We start from the raw sequence: 19,537 nt of genomic DNA, 5'->3' as shown, positions 1-19,537 counted from the left end.
CTTTCAACCCCTGTGTTTGCAGATGTTTCAGCATCACCACTGGCATGATACTCCTTTGCCTCACACAAGTTTCTCGTGTATACCCCTCATTCGTTTGTCCCCACTTGGCTTATCGTGTGAGCCTACTGGCATTCCTGGGCTACGACAAGTTTATCTTACATACCCCCGTTCATTACACGATAAGCCCTAAGATGTCTCACTCATCCCGGTGTGCTAATTTGGCATGTCATGTGAGCCCCCGTTTTTTTGCCGTTTTTTAAGTTTTTTTGCCATTTTAATTTCTCAGTGGCATTACATGTGCCATTTACCCTATGAACTGGCCTTCTTTGCCATTCACTAACTCCGTGGTAACCTGCCAATGTTTTTCGCGCAGCCTGGTCTATGAGTGTACTTCACCCGTGTTCACTCCTTATCTGCTCAATAAAGTTTTCTTTTCCTCTCTCGAGCAGCCTTGAACGGTTCTCTTTCTAGTTGCGTGCTCATAGCTCGCCCATACTCACCCGAGCGTGTCCTAGGATTGGCTGACATGACGCCTCGTGACGTTAGCCACGCCCACCCCAGAACTGATTGCTTTTTCCCTAGCGGCTTAAATATATAGGCAGACGGACTCGAATACCATCTTCGGGATCCGATTACAGAGGGTGATTGCAGGTTTCCAGTGGGTGCCTGGCGTCGAGGGTGTAAGTCGACCGCCTTCTTCAATGACACACAGAGCTAAGTACACATTGATTGCAAATAGCGCTGATAAGTTTCTCTTTATTCCCAAGGGTGTGCCGATTTCGCCATTACCCCTCCCGAGATCCATGGTGTGATTGTCTCTCACCATTCAAGTCAGAATATATGTTTTAACCCCCCTTTTTTCTTGTAATTGTCATTGAGTATTGGCCATTTTGGTCCATTGGTCCTGCCACCCAAACGCGCCTCTCATCTGGGTCATTGATTAAGTGTCTATCGCCATTTGCATTGTCTATTGATCGACTAAGCACTTATGTACCCACTCCTGGCGCAGACCAATACCCACATATCCAGGTTGGGTGTTTAACTTACCGCTAAATACTTAACAGGTGTTTTTTACAACTAGAGCACCAAGTTACTTCACCTACTTGACCAAACTGATATACCTCTGAACGGAGAAACCTAATTGTTTGTTTCGTCTCTTCATGTATGTCTTCGTCACTTTCTTTACAGGTGCATTATCTTTTGGTCTCCATAATTGCGAGTATCATTACAGGGAATTATTATTTAAATTTTTCCATTTTTCATGCACTTTTTTACATTCTTTTCACTTTCAAGCCCCCAGGTTAAGGTGGGCCTAAGCGTGCCCATACCGCCGGGGTTTAGTCCACTATAGGTCCTGATAAATGCCAGGTAAAATTACACCTCCTATGGCAGAAACATGTTGACCCACTTGTAATTTTATGGGAAAAAGCCAAACAATCTATTTGGTTCATTTTCCAACACATTGTTTTAACATGTCCAATTGATCAAGTATTAAATCATTTTTGATACAATCTAGACATTTTTAAATCTCACTACCACTACTATCACTTAGCACTCACAATTCTCACAATACCTGCTCCGCAGTAAATCTGGCATTGTAGCACACTGGGGAGGCATTTGGCCTCTCCCAGTGGGGCCCTATGATGAAGCATGTCACTAACCAGGTTGGTGAGTGAGGGCTTTTTATACAAACCAAATTGGTATTGTATCTCTGTCATTTCCCTGCTCTGGTTGTACTATGTCTTTAAACGTCATCCCTCAATCTTGAAAAAGGCATTAAACAAGGAATGTATTGAGATTTGTCGCCAGCTAGACCTTACTGATCATCTCAGTGCTCAAGAGTCAACAGACTGTCAGAAAATCTTTGAGCCTAAGAAAAAATTAATGAGATGTTTGTAAAGGCCTTTATTGAGCAATTAAAATGTCTAGGTAGATGGTTTCATTAAAAATAATCCAGCTGAAATTGTCTAAAACAACATCGTCTCTAGATCTTGTTTTTATTGTAGGAATACCAATGGCTGATACCAGCAAGACAGTGGTATGGTTAATACTGGAAAGGCAAAGTATCTGTAGAGACATTAAGTAGAAGCCTCAACCTATCTGATAGAAACTTCTAGTCGCATATTCCTTACCTGAAAATATTCCCCATGCATCTGAATGGATCTGGACATCTTTGAGCAGTACCTCGGCACGCCGGTAGGTGGCATAGATCAATATGGCATCATCTGCGCCAGATATGATATGTGTGATGCCTATAGGCGCCAACCCAGTATGCTGAAATGAATTGTTTTCTTTCTGCGTCATCAGCACAGATCTGGAGAGAGTAACCTCAGTTTGTTTTTTGGGCTATTTGTTTAACCTTTTGTTGACCCATTTTGAGATTTTTGCTTTGTGTGCAAACCTGTGGGGTTTGAACCATGTGGTTCCTGTCACAGACAGATGTCTGCGACAGATCCCCATTTAGTTTGCCTCTGGTACTTGGAACAAGGCCACAACTCCAAACTTTGTCCCAACTTCCGCTCAATTATTTCAAAGGCAGTTTGGGAGTGTTTTCCTGAAGCTCCTGGTTGCCCGACACCAGTCAACTTGGCAATGCTCAAGGTCCCGGTCGCAAAGAAGGTCCCAGGCCCATTCTTAGAGCCGTTTCCAGACTCTCGTCATTGTGTTCAAAGTCATTGGCGGGTAAGTCCCACAAGAAACCTAAAAAATCTACTAAGTTGAAGCAGTCTTTGACTACACCACACAGGTCCAAGTCTTCTGACAAGGCATGGGAATTAAGCCATGGCTCTAGGCCTAGCTCCCATGTGTCAGTCGTGGATCCTGAGCCTGAGTCTGTTCCATGCCACATAGAATTTCCCAAAGCCAAAGCTCCCCTCCAGCTTAATTCAGTGATTTATGAGGCTGTGCACCTCATATTTGGGTAGATGTGTGCATGTAAGATTAGCTTCTTGCAAGGAAGAATGCAGGTTGAAGATAGATTGACAAGTGAAAGTGCAAAATTAATTTGAGCATTGCTTCAAAATCACACTGAAAGTGAATGGGTACTCCATACCTTTTATCATAGATAGTGGTGTGTCAAAAAACATGATGCAGTGGAAAAGTACAATGGACTGTCTCCAGTTCCCCGTGTAACCCCATCGAAAACCAAAATGTATACATGCACTGCTTCAACACCACTGCAAAGTCAAGATCCATTTATAGCAACTGTGAAGCATGAAAAGACGAAAGTACCTTCATACCTTCCACCCAATCTCCAACATTCCCACCTTAGCAAAGCTCAAGGAGAAATGTGTGCTTGCCAACTCTGCAACCCTATTGACCATTTCCAACTCCTGGACCAATGCCAATCTGGTTTCTGCTACAGCCATGGCACAGGGTTGGCCCTAACGCACATTGTCGATGATACGTTAAGGATGTTGGACCACAATGAGTCATGCCTTCTGATCCTTCTTGACCTTTCATCAGGATTTGACACTGTCAAACATGATAGTCTAATTGACCTTCTGGAACACAGGATGGCGTTGTCTGGGCCTGTGCTTAATTGGTTCTCTTCACCTCTCCTGAATAGATCCCAACTCTTCAAGGTGAACCAATCCCTGTCCTATCCTGCACCGGTTTCGCTGGGGTGCCCCAAGGTTCAGCACTCTCTCCCACACTCTTTAACCTGTTCATGGAGCCTCTAACAGAAATGCTGAAATCATCCAGCGTTCACTATCACATGTATGCGGATGATACTCAACTATACCTGACGATTGCCTCCCTGAGGACATTCAGTCCCTCAACTCAGCCCTACTGGAAACACAAAGCTGGCTGACAAATAACCATCTGAAACTAAATGCTCTAAAAACAGAATTCCTCCTTATCTCACCCCATAAGCAATCCCCAGCCATTGAACACTGGTTGAATCAGCTTCCGGCTCATGACTGCAGACCTCACCTTGTGGACTTGGCATCCTCGCTTGGTATCATACTAGACAAGAGTCTGAACATGCAAAAACACATCAGCTCCCTCACCAAAGAAGCGAACTTCCAACTCAGCATCTCTTTAGGAAGCTCAAACCTTATATCCCTGCACATGACCTAAAGGTCGCAGTGCAAGCATTGGTGATCGCAAAGCTGGACTATGGCAGTGCTACGCTGCGTGGCCTGCCTGACAGCTGTGTGGCAACTCAACAAATCATATGAGTCACGACAGGCCCTGTGACACACTTCTACGGTGATGCGACGGCGTCTGCCGCGACGGCGACACTCTTCTCCAGTGATGCGAGGTGACAGCGGTAGCGGCGATACACTTCTCCGGTGATGCGATGGCGTCTGCTGCGACACTCTACTCCGGTGATGCAACGACAGAAGCTGCGGCAGCGACATGCTTCTTCATCTTGAGTCTTGCTTCTAGCTGACAGCGACACGCAGTCTCTCAGAAGGCCCATCTCAACAGCAGGCACTTCAATTCCCAGCAAGGGAAGACTGGGGAGCTGGTTGGTGAAGTCTGTTGGCCCTGAGACTTCAGCAGGAGGCAAGCTCTATTTCAAGCCCTTGGAGATCCTTTACAAGTTTATTTGAAAGTAGCACAAAGTCCTTTTTCCTTCCGTTGGCAGTCAGGCAACCACTGCAGGTCAATCCCCCAAACAGAACTCAGCTTAGGGATAGTCTTCTCCTCAGTTTCTCTGGTTCCTCTCCTCAGCAAAGATTCTTCTTGTGTCCCAGAAGTGATCTAAAGTTCTTGGGTCTGGGTCCCAATATTTATACTAGCAAATGCTGTGTCCTCTGAAGGCAGAGATTCCTGTACCCAGTCCAAACCAGTTCTGTGCAGTCCTGGAGCACTTTGATGACAAGACTCCTTCTTTCCTTTGATAGTGTGGGCCAGGGACATCAGATGCACCACAGGAGGTGGAACCAGTATTGTGGAAGACAGGCACAGCCCTATTCAGGTCCCAGGTGCACACCTGCCACCCATCTACATGCAAATAGCTCTATTCAGCCCTGTGCTGACTCTGCCTGTCTCCTGGAATCCCTCAGCCCCTGTCACTCAAACTCCAGACAAGGAATACACAACCTAGTAGCAGCAGGCTTGGACAGTTAGGCAAGAAAATACCTACTTTCTAAAAGTGGTATTTTCAAACACAGAATGTTAAAATCACCTTCACCAAAAGATGTATTTTATCATTCTGAGTTCAGGCATACTAAATTCAAATTTCTACCTAGTTCCCTGTGTCAGTTAGGATTATAAGATGTTATAATCAAACTGCCCATTCTGGCCTATGGGGAACAGGTAGCCTTGCAATAGTGAAAAACGAAAATGGTTGTAATTAACTATCAGGACATGCCACACACACATAAGGGCATGTCCTACCTTTTACCTACAATGCACCCTGCCCTTGGGCCTACTATTGGGGTGACTAATATGCAGAAAAGGGAAGGTTTAGGGACTGGCAAGTGGGTGCACTTGCCCAGTCAACATGGCAGTACCAGACTGCACACAGGCTCTGCAATGGCAGACCTGAGACACACTTTACAGGCTGCTTCTGTGGGTGACACAACTAGTGCTGCAAGCCCACCAGCATCATTTGATTTACAAGTCCTGGGCAAACACAGTGCACTGTACTAGGGTCTGACAAGTAAACCAAACCAGCCAATCATGGAGTCACTAATCAATACATAAATTTACAATAGGGAGAGCATATGCACTGTAGCACTGATCAGCTGTGGTAAAGTGCCCAGAGTCATAAAACAGCCAACAGGTCAGAAAAAATACAGGAGAAAGGCAAAAGGTTCAGGGATGACCCTGCAAAAAGGGCCAAGTCCAACAAGCACCCTCAAGAAGACCGTTTAGCGCACTGTGCAGGGAAAGCTTGAACTCAGATCAGTTCTTCAGTCTACACTTCCTGCAAACAGGTCAACTTCCTATTCTACCCCCAGGTGAAAGCCCAACCTTAATGTTTGGGAGACCCATATGAACCAAGTTGCCTCAATAGACCACTGAAAGATCTATAGACATTGATAAAGTTCACACGACTGACTCGTCTCACAAACTCAAAATTCAGAGCTATGTGGGCAGACGCCGCTGTGCCCAGAGTATTGTGTTCGAAAGAGACCAAGTTATTGTCAGGCAAAAACAGAAATGCAAGTCTGATGCTCTTTTTGATTCTGACCCACTGCAGGCTGTGACTAGTAAAGGACACATGGTGACTGCTTACTTTCCTGGAAAATCCATTATGCGAGATTCTTTGCATTTCAAGCACCTGCCTCAACCTTCGTCAGCTCCCGGTGTCAGAAGTGAGACTCATCCACCTGTGAGTCAGGAGAGCCCAACAACTGTACCAGTGTCTTTGTCACCAGTGCCAGTCATGGACACTTCGCTGGTATCTCCGCAGCCTCACATGACAAGATCTGGGCGATTGATTTGAGCACTAAAGTGAAGTGACTTATTGAAGAGTATTATTTGTACTTTTCATTTAACAAAGGGGGAGTTGTAGTGTCTTGTGAGTTGGAGATGACGGTACCTTTTTGGTTCCTGACGGACTCCATAGAATAGTAATGTAAGTGCTTGGGTGTGGTGAAAGAATTCCTGATATAGAATGTTCAGTTAGCAGTTACACACTGATGAATAAAGACATGTAATACTCAGCTCCCTGTGAGGCGTGGTCCTTTACATGTACTCGGACTGGTGAGGACGCAACAGGATACTTTTTGTGTGGTGTTTTCCCTTTATTGCTGTTTAACGTGTTGTACAGATCATTTACAAATTGCCTCTAAGTTAAGCCTGACTGCTCAGTGCTAAGCTACCAGAGGGCTGAGCACAGGTTAATTTCAGTGTTTGCTTGTGCCTCACCCTGACCAGGATTGTGTTTCTTCTGTCAACCAGTAACACAGTCTCTCCCAATAATTAACAACACTGATCATTAACATTGAAAATGTTAGCCTTTATGTTAAATATTATTGAGACCTGTGGAAGGAGTATTATTCTTCAGTTATGTACACTTTATGTTAGACACATATGCCCTTTTTCTTCTCCACAACTCGTCCAGCTGCACACCTTCAACCTCATCTCTTTCCTCTTCAGCACTCTTATTTCACTCTCCCCTGAATGCACTTCCTCACAGCTCCATCACTTCACCGCCCCCATACTGTACTCACTCAAATGGAAGCGCTTTATTTTATTTTACTTTTTTGACTCCTAAATGTTTTGACAACTGTGTACCCTCTTCACACTCATTTAGACATAATTTCAATTGCAACTGGAACAGAAACACAACATGATGGAAATAGCTAAACCTTTTTGGGAAGTTAATATTAAGTACAACACGTGAAATAAAAGAGGAACTAAAATGCTGACATGCATTCCCTTAACATTCATTGTTCGGAAATCAATCTGTGTTTAATGCATTAGTGTTAAGAGCATGGAGATTGGGCCTGTATTAACACAATATGACTGAGCCAGCTCCCCAGAATAACGCAACTATGATCAGCAAGCATGCTACAGCAAAAAACTGTTTTTCAAAATCCAAACATGTCTACAGCGAGGATAAAACATTTTAGAATCATTGCACCGATCAATCTAAAATAAAAAGGACCTAAAGAAGTAGAATGTATGCGTGCTATGTTCTAGGCATGCAAACTCATAACATTTAATGTTTTTTCCATTATTCTTGAATTTCACAAATCAGGACAATATAAGCACCTATTTTTCCCTTTGTGCTGGACTTGGATTTTTGGATCAATTTCACAAGGGAACAAGAGCCCTGCTCATCTTTTGGATCAACTTCGCTGGGAAAAAAATACAGCAGCTCTACTTCCAAAGGGGACATCGACCTACAGCCACAGTAGGTGGTACTACAGTGGGAGAAGTGAATGTGACCAGGGGTCTCAGCACACTATACATAATACAAGCTTAGCATTATAACACTTACCATTACAGAGGACAAGGCCTTAAATCTCACGTATGGTGCTCACGTCCACTCTTACCCTGTGACAAATAGGAAAGGGTGCAGTGCCCAAAACGGTGACTTCGCAGTGTATACCACCATAGACTCTCATGGCACAGAGGGACTTTAGAAAGCTGAGCCCTGTGTTGTGTGTCAGAAAGTTGAGTTACTATCTGGCTTCCGGCTCATTGGTCAGAGTGAGGTGGGGTAGGCAGCCTGGGAGCTGCCCAGACTTAAATACATCAATTTGTCTAGAGATACGACTGTATCTCTAAATCAATCGATCCATTTAATAATTTTTTGCAGTTACATGTAGGAATTTTGAAGGAGCGCAGCCGCAGAGGCCTGATGGAGGAACCACCCTACTCACCACTCCTTGTCCTGCGTCACTTCATGCCCATACACTGCTACCAGTTGTAATGTATTCAAATGGATATTGAACCATTTCGGAATAAATGCAACTGCTTACGCACGTACGTACATTCACACAAAGCAGCAGCCATCTCTGAATGTTTTTTGTAAAACATTCAGAGACTGCGGCCTGTGCGTCTGCTGGTGTCTACACACATAGGCAGCCATTTAGTAATAAAGTTTTACATAAACATAAAAAAATTCTTGGCAAAGCCAGTAGGCTGGGAACCAATTTCATACCTATTTGCTTTGCCCGTGATTTAATTTTTGGAAAGCGGCCAGCAAATAATGGTAGCCCTTGTGTCTTTAATAAAATCTATATTCTTCTGGCAGGAAATCTTGGCAAATCAACGTTTTATGGCAAGATCATAGGCCAGCATTATGCATGTTTAAAGCCTCACCACAACCCATTCACATGACTTTCTACTATACGCAAATGCAACTTTCAAACACTTTCATTTGACCATCAGCTGCGTCAAAATATCTTCATTCTACTGCTATACACGTAATCCTTTTTTCCATCAAACCCTGCGTTGCATTAGGCTATTGTTTATGCAGTTACTACCCTCTACAGACTTTAAAAAAAATAACAGTTGTACCTCTCCTTCAGGTCAAACGCGTTCTCTCCTGTTTTCATACCTCTGAATGAATCTTACCAGATACACCTTCAGTGTCCCATGAAAAGGCCAATATTAATAGTTTCTCTTATGGACTTCTCTATCTAGAATATGAAACAATATTCCACCTAGAATATACATACTACTATCTACAGCCAAAGCATGAACATCTGAGTCTCTTCTGAAAGTATTAAACAGAAAAGAGCAGCCAATTTCCAGCTCAACTACTTCAAACTTAGAAGCCTATTCTCTCGCCATTCATTTAATGAACGTAAAAGCTTTCCAAAATCCCATGCTGTACAATACTTTGTCCTAGGAGGCCTTTACTACTTCATTCCATTTATCACTCTGCTCAACACAGCATCCTTTCCTGTAGACACTACCATTCAATAACAAGAGTTCTGACATCACTGCAGACCTTCAGCAAACTCTTTGAAAATAACTGTTAGAAAATTCACAAGCTCCACCAAAGTGGCCTACAAGAGATCTAAACATCTTTCCATGCACCAACGTACCCATACATTCCAAGCTCCCCTATGTCTGTTTCTAGTTCCTGGATCCTTTAGGAAATGTGCTTTTGCTTTGTAAAGCCTTTAAACTACGTAGATATGATAGCCTTCAAGACATTTCATGCCCAACTCTTCACTATAGGATGCTCCTCTCCTCTTAACGTAATAACAGACCACAGTCTGCAAAAATCAGCTTCAGCTATTCCACTGCCAGCTTCATTATACCTAGAGAGCACTTTGAGACACTCAAAAAGACATGGCTCCTGACTACAAATCTTCAACCGTACCCTCATGACTTGACAAAAGTCTCTGCTTTGGTTAGTATTGGTGGGTGATGATACCAGTGATTTAGTTTCATATTTGTAATGTATGTTTTTTCTTTATGATGATGGAGCGGAAATGTCACGGTGCCCCTTTTTAAATGCAGTTTATGTCTGAAACTCAATGCACCATTTGTCCTTTAGTCTTGCTTAAATCTATAGGTGAAATTTAAGCGCCATCAATGAAAAAGTCTACTTTACATCCTAGTGCTTTAAGATTGCCTTTATGGAATACGTTTTGTGGAATTCAAGAAAGGAGGTAGACTAAAAAGTAGTTTTATCCAGATGGTAGATTTATGGGAAAGTTCAGTCAGGACAGGAACATATGAAGTATCAGGTTACACAGCCCCACCAGGAGCAGCATCCCTGCTGCTCAGCCCACTTACAGCAACTGACAATTCCACTCAAACATACACACAGGGAACATTCTGTAACATCACTTACATTGGCTGAGCAGCAGAGTACAGAACACAGAGAAAGGACTAGACAGAGAAGAGAGCAAGATACCACACACCTCCCTCCCTAACGGAGACAATGACAAATAAAGAGGCAAGAGGTATGTAAGTGAGAACAAATAGGTAAAGAGAAAGGAAAAACAGGTTGAAAGACACAAAAGACACAAAACACACACACACACACCCTTTCAACAGAAGAGAGGAGTGTGGAATAAGGAAAGCAATACAATAAACATAAAAGCAAGTGGGTTTGAGCCCTCAGAAGCATCCCATCACCCGGAACAACAAAATGCATTGTGCACAACAGTAAAAGCAAACATGGAGCGAAAATGCTCACTTAATGTAATATGAGTATAAGTATAAGAAAAAAAAACACCACTCAGAATTGCACATCAAACATCCAAGCATGGAGCGAAAATGTCCACTAAATGTGGTTTGAGTAACAGTATCAGAAGTACCCATCAACACACAGAAGAAATTTGAAAACAGCAAATGTCCACCACCAAAAAATAGTAAATGCAAAAAATTGAGCGAAAGTGCCCCGTAAAAGTGATTTGGGAATCCATTCACAGAAGATTCCACCACCACACAGAAAAGGTTTGGATGTAGCAATTAAATCCACCACCTGAAAACACAAGCAAAATTGGAAACGTAACATGCTCCATCATTAGTATGAGCTTAAACATTATGCTCACCACCAGTCAACCCAAGTATAGTTTAAGCACAACAATAGTTTAGGATGCAAGCAAGCAGCAATCCTAGCACTAGTAAGTGTAAAAAGATATGAGCACAACAATAGCCCATAAATAACTTGCTCACCACCAGAAAAAATACACGCAAAGAAAGGACGCAACAGAAGCTCTCCACATGGTATGCGAACAACAAATGCCTACACCATCAGCACACGAAGCAAGAATCACCTGCAGAACAAATAAACATTGTACCATACCAGCAGCACATGAGAAAAACAGCAGAAGTACACAGAAGAAAAATGTTTAACAATCAAGCAAGAAAGAATAAGAAATGAAAAGAATGCATGCACATCATGTCATGACAAAAATTCATAAATGCACGATATAAATCCAGATTAGCAATATTGGACATGTGTGAAAATATCATATAAACAAAACTTTCTAATATGCAGATGCAGCATTTTTTTAAATGGGGAAAACATGCTTCAAATGAAAATGTTTGTTTTTTCCCTTGCAAATGGTATCAACAAAGGGTTTGTGGGGTTACAATCACCATATTCCCAGCTTTTAGGGACTGACAGACTTTTGTCAGAAAACCAACATTTTGTTCCACAGCTTTGCCATTTTACTGGGATATAGCCTATTTTTGCTATTTTTGTGCTTTTAACCTTCTTCCAGTCAATGGAAGAAATGAGTATGAAAGCAATAAAAGATCATGGAAAGCTATACATTTTAGTAAAGTAGACATCATTTTGAATTGGCCAAGGGGTCATTTGTTTAGATCCTTCAAGGATTCTTTATAGAAACTAACAGTTAAATGTTGGAAACATTGAAAATTAGTTGAAAAAAACAGCAATTGTTGCCAAAGTGTTCACCTGTAACTTCTAATTGTGACAGCTGTTTGAAAGCAATATACTGTTACATCCACTGGACCTTTCTGGTTGTGGGGATATAAAGGACTTGTAGGTTTACCAAGAACCCGACGAACCCAGAGCCAATAACTGAGCAGCATCTTGCAATGGTTTTTCATTATGTACCTGGTATATAGCAATTAATTTAGGAAAATATATGCATGTAGAAATCGCTATGAAAGACACCTATGTATTTCTGAAATTGGAACAAAATATAGAGTTTAGAAACAGTAGATATTTTCACATTTCCGAAATTGGGAGTACCCATACTAGCATGAGGATTGTAGGTCATTTTTCAAAATGACTTCTTTTTTACACATTGTCTTTCATTTGGAAGGCATAAATGCATCAAAGGTCAATAGGTAATAACTGCTTTACAATCCTGTGTTACCCTAAGTCTCCCGATAAAAATGGTACCTCACGTGAGTGGGTAGGCCTAGTGCCAACGACAGGAAACGGCCCAAAACGCAACGTGACACTTTATTTTTACAGTGAAAACTGACCCTTTTTTCAATGTGCCTAGCTGTAGATTTTGAGCCCTAGCTCTGCCGGCACCTAGGGAAACCTAGCAAACCTATACATTTTTTTCAAACTAAACACCCAGAGAAATCCAGGATGGGGTCACTTGACTTCTCTCACCAGGTTCTGTTACCCAGAATCCCTTGCAAACCTCAAAATGTGTCCCGAAAAAACAAATTTTCCTCACATTTCTGTGGTGGAAAGTTATGGAAACTGGGTGTATCCACAAATTCTACCCACCCCGGATACCCCAAAGTCTTCCGATAAAAATGGTACCTCACTTGTGTGGGTAGGTCTAGTGCCCATGACTGGAAACGGCCCAAAACACAACATGGACACACCTCATTTTCACAGTGAAAACAGACACTTTTTTTTGCAAAGTGCCTAGCTGTATATTTTTAACTCTAGCTCTTCCGGCACCTAGGGAAACCTAGCAAACCTATTCTTTTTTGAAAACTAGACAACCAGGGAAATACAGGATGGGGTGACTTGTCCGGCTCTCTCCAGGTTCTGTTACCCAGAATCCCTTGCAAATCTAAAAATCTGTCAAAAAACACATTTTTGCTCACATTTCTGTGATGGAAAGTTCTGGAATCTGCGTGGATTCACAAAATTCTACGCACCCTGCGTTCCCCAAAGTCTTCAGAGAGAAATGGTACCTCACTTGTGTGGGTAGGCCTAGTGCCCGCGACAGGAAACGGTCCAAAACGCAACGTGGACACCCCACATTTTCTCAGTGAAATCTGAACCTTTTTTTGCAAAGTGCCAAGCTGTAGATTTCGAACCCTAGCTCTGCGGGCACCTAGAGAAACCAGGCAAACCTATACATTTTAGAAAACTAGATACCCAGGGGAATCCAGGATGGGGTGACTTGACCCAAAGCTTTTGCCCAAACTTTCACCAAATAAAAGCCCCTTAGCTTCCACACTGGTCTCCTTATAATCGATTCTACTCAGCTTTGGGTCTATCTTCATTAACCTAGCTTTCAGCTCTCGACATAAAGGCTGCGCTGGTGTTACACAAGAAACAAACGCTCTTTTGGCTCTAACATATTAAAAGACTGACATCCACAGATACTTACTTTTTCTGTGCTTCTTTTGCCCTGTCTAGAATCCTTACCAAATCCAAGAATGTGTCTTGCCATTGTTTCAAGCACCTTTGTAATCCTTTCCTGTGAGGTCCAACCTCAACACAAATTGTATCCATTCGCAAGCCAATTTAGGCTTATTGTGCTGTCATGACTCCGCTCATGTCTCATGTGTATGTCTAATCCATTCTTTAAAAAATTATGCAGCATCCCTCAAAGGGCCCCATTTAATGCTTTGGGGCGAGGGGTCTGATATCGTTAGGACTAAATGTATCCTTTTTTCGCTGTAGGTCCTGAAGAGCACACTTAACAGGCATTTTCCTCCATATCAAAATGTTCTCTTATATTGCCCTACAAAAGGGGTTGGTGATGGACGGAGCATCTGAACCAATCAAACACCCACACCCAGTCAAAAGATCTGGGTTTAATCCATCACCCTTCTTTAGCCCACTCTGCCACCCCAGTTCAGACATGGCTATATGCAAATCAGTCTGACCCTGTGCCTCATGGGAACAGTCCAGCCCGAACTGCCAAGCCATGCCTTCCCTGGACCGGAAACAAGCTTCCGAGGACCGGTTTCTGGCATTACAGCCGTCTTCAGCCCGGCTTGCTTGAATCCAGTGGCAAAGTGAGCAAGGGACTCACATCTGAGCATACCCTGCCACACTTATGGCGGCCAAAAGCGGTACCGTGAGAGGCAAAGTTGTTCCCTTTTCCTTGTCCTGATGAGGCACGGAAGGAATATGGGCTGAAACCCGTCAACAGTTTATGAGTGGAGAAATCAACTGAATAGTTTTTTGAATTGTGGAGATACACATATATAAATTGTTTTAGGAAATATAGTGAATACCCTCTGTGTATATAAGATTACCTCACAGTGCATTGCCATTAGTGAGGGTGCGATCACTGATATGAAGTAGTTGGGGTTCAGGCGACAACATATACATGATGATTCGTTCCATGTACAGTTGAGATGTCCCTTGTTTGCCTAAAAGGATTCATGTATGTGTATGAGTATAAATACTTGTCTTAATGTAATGAATTAATACAATGAAGAACTATTCCAATAAGGAAATCTGAGTGATATGTGGTTATTGCTGCATTAAAATTGAAAGGGGATGATGGGGCTAGTATAAGGGTAATTAATTGTACCCTTAGGTACTATTGAGATATTCGTTCCTCCACGCTACCAGTTTATAAAAGGTTATGTTCATAGCCACCGTTGTGGAGGGTGATTTGGGCAAGTCCCTGTGATTTTGTAAGTCTGAGTTACATCACAGGGGTAAGGATAAACCGTTTCAGTGGCTATGGAGTATTCTTACCACCAAGATAATGGTCCTCCTGTCAGATTTAGAAGAGGGTAGGACATTTGGTGTAACCATGGTAGAGGATACTTCATCTATGCCATGGTTACACCCCTCCGACAGCCTGACGTAGGCTGCCCTTTATGTCCGCCCACTTAATTTGGATGGGTGGACATACAGGTAATTTTTCACAGATCGCCACCACCAGGAAAACCCTAGTGTTAAGGGGCAGTGAATACTGTTCAATGCTCCAATCCCATGGTGAGGGGAGCATTTCCTTTTTTTCAAAAAGAAAATTCCATTTTGGGATTTTCTTTATGAAAAGAAAGAAAACACTTTTTAAAAGCATTGACAGGAACTGTCAATTCTTGATGGTCATTTCTAAATTATGTGGGTGCACTACCCTCAGCCTGGTGGAGGTACTCCATCTGCCAAAAATTACATCGGACCCTTATTTCAGTTTCCATAAATTGAAAAGAAAAAAAAATCAATTTTACAGATCCACCAAACCTACCACAAATGTTGATTTTCAGGTACCCAAAATGGACAGCAAAACTCAAGACCAAAAGAATAAACATACTTAACTGTACATGAAGAACTTCACAAGAAATATAGTGTTTAGAGGAGTTAAGAATGCAAATGAAAATTCAGATTCCTATGTAGCCCTGTTAAAAGGATTTATCTTTAAAATGCTGTGAAGGAGTTGTAAGAAATAGATATAACTAATGCTAGCTTCCAGGTTCGTCATAAAATTAAACATTTTGAAACACCTCGAAGCATTGGGGGTGACCACATCAATCTCAGCATTAAATCTGGGAATTCCATTGACAAGGTAAGCATAAGGATGAATTAGTCCATCAAAATACTAGGCAGTAGTGCTAAGACATAACGAAAAGAGCTGCAGAGCTTCCTCCCTTCTTTCTTCCAAGCCTAATCACCAAAGGAAATATCCTAAAATGTATAGGGCAATTAAGGGACCAACAGACAGGTCAGGAGACAAATAGTAACAGACATGTGAAGCATTGTTCCCAGCGTCAACAGACTAACAAGTCATTAGACCTTGGATGCCACTTGGAGATGGAGAGCAGCAGTCTTTTTTGTAAGGAGAGGTGACCTGAAAAAGCTGAAAAACATTCACACACCAGAAGGTGGCCTTTCACGTGACTGCATTATAATCATATGCTGAGAACAATCTGGCAGTGTCTTAGGCACCCTGAGGAGATAAAAATAGAATACTCAACATTCAAATAACTTCTAGGTTACCCTTTGTACTGTTGCCAATAATAAACTACCTTCTCTAGTTTCTCTTTTATAGACTCCGCAGCTTAGCTATGTATTTTATTAGGATTTTCACTCTCATGCTGCTTGTGAGCCAAATACTGCTGTGAATGGATATATTATTAGTATACTGATTTGGTGTAGCCCACTTTGAAATCTGTCCTGTCTCGCCACTCCCTTTTCCTTCTCATTTCCGTTACCATATATATGGCAGTGCTTTATGTTTTTGGAACTATAAAGGCCCACAAAATATCTGTATTTTGGTGCCTTTGAGTCTTTTATTTTATATACATAATTATTGTAGTATTTGTCTGAGGACATATGGGAAATTGAAGTAAGTGAATCTGATGAGTGAGAAAGGTGTTTGATGTCAAAATAAAGGCAACTAATTAACCATTCAACTAACTAACGGCAGGAGTGCTACACGGGCATACCAGGAACTGGCATCCTACTGGCTAAACTGTTAACTTGTACAAAAGAATAGGACAACAATGTCTTGTAGCAGAGCTCAGTAGTTCCCCTTCACCCACCTCCAGCCTAGGGTCCTTTCCAAGCCCTTAAATTTGTTCTGGGCTCGTACAGATGTGGCAGAGTTTTCTGGTCAGATGGTTGTGAGCTTGCTGTTGTTAGGGAATTAAATTAATGTGGTTACTCCATCAGTCTCAGGTTCCTGCTGCTTCATTGACTGATAATGTTTTCCACACAGAGAATAACTCTTCACCTTTTAGATTAAGAGAGTACCTGGCAGCAGGACACTAAGTCACCCAAAGAAACAGTGAGCAGTTACTCTTCTCACTCTCATTGTCTTCCCCTGCTGCTCTTATTGTCTTCTCTCACGGGTCTCATTAGCTGCCTATGTTCTTTAGAGTCTGCTCTTTACAACGAATGAACGAATGTTCCCCTCAAAAATTGCACACTGCACCTCTTAATATAAACTCCTGTGGTGCCCACAGTTTGCCTCCCCTTGTGTCCGTGTTGTCCTTTCCTGTGTTTCACAAACTAAGCCTCTAGCCTAGCTCTATAAGGATTGTCTTCACTCCCACAGGTGACATGAGTGAACTTAGTTGAATGTGAAAGACAGATTATTGTAGCTCCACAGACCCCCACCCAATACATAGTTGGAGTGGCTTAAATGATTTTGGAATACTAATAGTTCCTAAAAAGGGATCCAGGGACACAGTGGTAATTTGAAAAGCTAGTTTAGTTTTAATATTGCACATACAATCTGCACTAAGAAAATGATACTTTAACTGAAAAGTGTTTATTTCAACAGTCTCACTCTGTTGCTTAGTACATCTAAAATAACCACACAGATATTACTAAAACTGCACAAATTAATGTTGTGAACAACAAGAATAAAATGAACATTTTTACCATAGATAAAATGTTATCTTGCAACCTGGCATCCTAAAATGTACTTCCGTGTACTACACTAGACAGCATGGTGTAGCATATCTTGCATCAAGAGTTTCTTTGGGGAATCATTACACTGCATACCTGTTTGAAGCAAAATGCTGAAGTTATCAGATGTCTGGGAGGCAGTGTTCCCTGTGAAAGAGAAACATGTGTCACATCAGCTTCTCTCTTCCTGGACTTGGCTCAGTATCAACTTTCATTAAAGCGCAATGCAGCAGCCTCTCTGCAATCTGGCAGACGCGATCTTCTCTGGCAGCATCTTGTGCAATAATCAGGGGTGAAGGACCTCTCTTCCTAAGTGGTCAAGTGGCAGCCCTTTTATACCATATCTTATCTGAGATGGGAATTTCTGTAATAACCTCAGCAATGCCAGCCATAACCTATGTGCATCAAGATGTGAGTCTTAGACAAAATCTCATAAACAAAAAAGGTAAAAGCATGTCATTTCAGACTACACTTTCTATTTAATTGTTCTTGTTGGACCTTGAAATAGAACTAATAAGGCACTTGTCCCAGACTGATGTCGCATCTGTTGTCATTATGGATGTCTTGTCTGAGGCACTTGACCCTTTCACCGGTTCTTGGAAAGATAAGGATAGATGACATCTACGTACAAGGCAAACATGTTAATAATTTTACAAAAATCAAGAAAATTGAGTCTCTGCCTACTGAAGATGCAGTCCGGCTTTACAGATTTTACGTCAACTGCTCCTGTCTTGGTCTTCCTTTACCTAAGGACTTACCTTAGGCAGTATCCTTTCTTTGACTAACACTATGACCCTGCCCTCTGTTTGCCTTTCCCCTAATCTGGTCCTCTCACTTTCTTTTTCTATCACGTGCTCAGAGTTGGTGTCTGTTCCTCTGTCCTCTGCTAATATTTCCCCCCTCAACCCCACATCACGTTCTGTGCTTGCTAATACCCCACTGTCTCCCATGGATCCTCCAACACTCAAGTTCTATCATACAATTTAGCCCTTTGACCGTTACGTACCCAGTTCACTTCTTGCCTACAGGTCTGCCCTGTACCCCTAGTCTTCCCTTTCAAATCTTGTACTATTCCATACACTTATCTCTGAGGAGGACATATGTCACCACCATTGCACTTGTGGGTTGTGGACATGTACCCATGCCTCACGGCTAGTAATATGGAGAAAAATGTATTTTAATTCAAGTCGATAAGAACTGTTTTGATATAAACAGAGATCACAGATACAGGAGTTGTTATCTTCAACATACAATACTTGCACGTACCTCACTCTGGAAAATAAAAGAAAGTTAAATACAAAGAACCTAATTTGGAGTATGTTTTAAATGAATATGAATTTGCCTGCACCCATTTTTCATGCGTTTTGAGCTTCTCTTACCTCCAGTTAAATGCTGGTGGTAAAATACAGACCAAAATACCAGCAAGTTAATGAATGTTTTTGATCAACAAATAATTGGCTGTACCGTAAAGAATTGGCGCAAGATGCATGTGCACCTATGTTTATTGCTAATGCTGACCTCTAAACAATCTCAAAATTAAAACTAATATGCTGTATGTGAACGTAAGGCCCAGGTATTTTTAAAACATCTATTTCTGCAAATTGGACATAAATTGTTACTGAATATTTTAAACATATTGCTTCACTATCAAAACAAGTGAGCTGGTGTAACAAATGTAATTGTCTCATTTTTATAATAAATTTGATATTTTTTTGTGCCTTGTATTTCCAACTATGAAAGAGTAAATTAGTCTGCTGCATTCGTTTCACATCTCTCTGCCTTGTAGGGAAAAGCTGCCTGTACATAAATCTGGAAATATGCCTATGGATATGGATCAATTCCGAATGTTGTTTTCCACTTGCAAGGTTCCCGGAATTACAAGGGATTCAATTAGCAATTACTTTAAAACAGGTAAAAGATTGACTTAAACCGTGTGTATTGAACATTAAACTTCACAGGAGGCTGTAAAGGGTGTTTGTGAATTTGAGGGAGTTGAGTGCACTTTTCGTCTGCTCGAGTTGTCCGAAAAGTTTTTACATTTATGGTTTCCTTAGTTCTATGTTAGAGCTGGCTGTAAAAAAAAAACCTATACTATTCAACATATTTATG

At 41.8% G+C, this 19,537-nt stretch overlaps 1 protein-coding gene across 2 annotated transcripts in view; it reads left to right on the top strand.

The window, feature by feature from the left end:
• The window catches only part of LOC144785552 (peroxisomal carnitine O-octanoyltransferase-like), a 414,661-nt gene that overhangs the window by 54,456 nt on the left and 340,668 nt on the right, over positions 1–19,537 (top strand). For both annotated transcript variants that reach the window (XM_078664397.1, XM_078664398.1), the window contains exon 5: positions 19,215–19,339. In XM_078664397.1, coding sequence (XP_078520523.1) covers positions 19,215–19,339 — 125 coding nt within the window. The remainder of the gene's footprint in view (positions 1–19,214; positions 19,340–19,537) is intronic.

This window comes from Lissotriton helveticus, chromosome 10 (genome assembly GCF_964261635.1).
Source record: "Lissotriton helveticus chromosome 10, aLisHel1.1, whole genome shotgun sequence".
NCBI lineage: Eukaryota > Metazoa > Chordata > Amphibia > Caudata > Salamandridae > Lissotriton > Lissotriton helveticus.
This window is presented reverse-complemented; position numbering and strand designations above follow the sequence as displayed.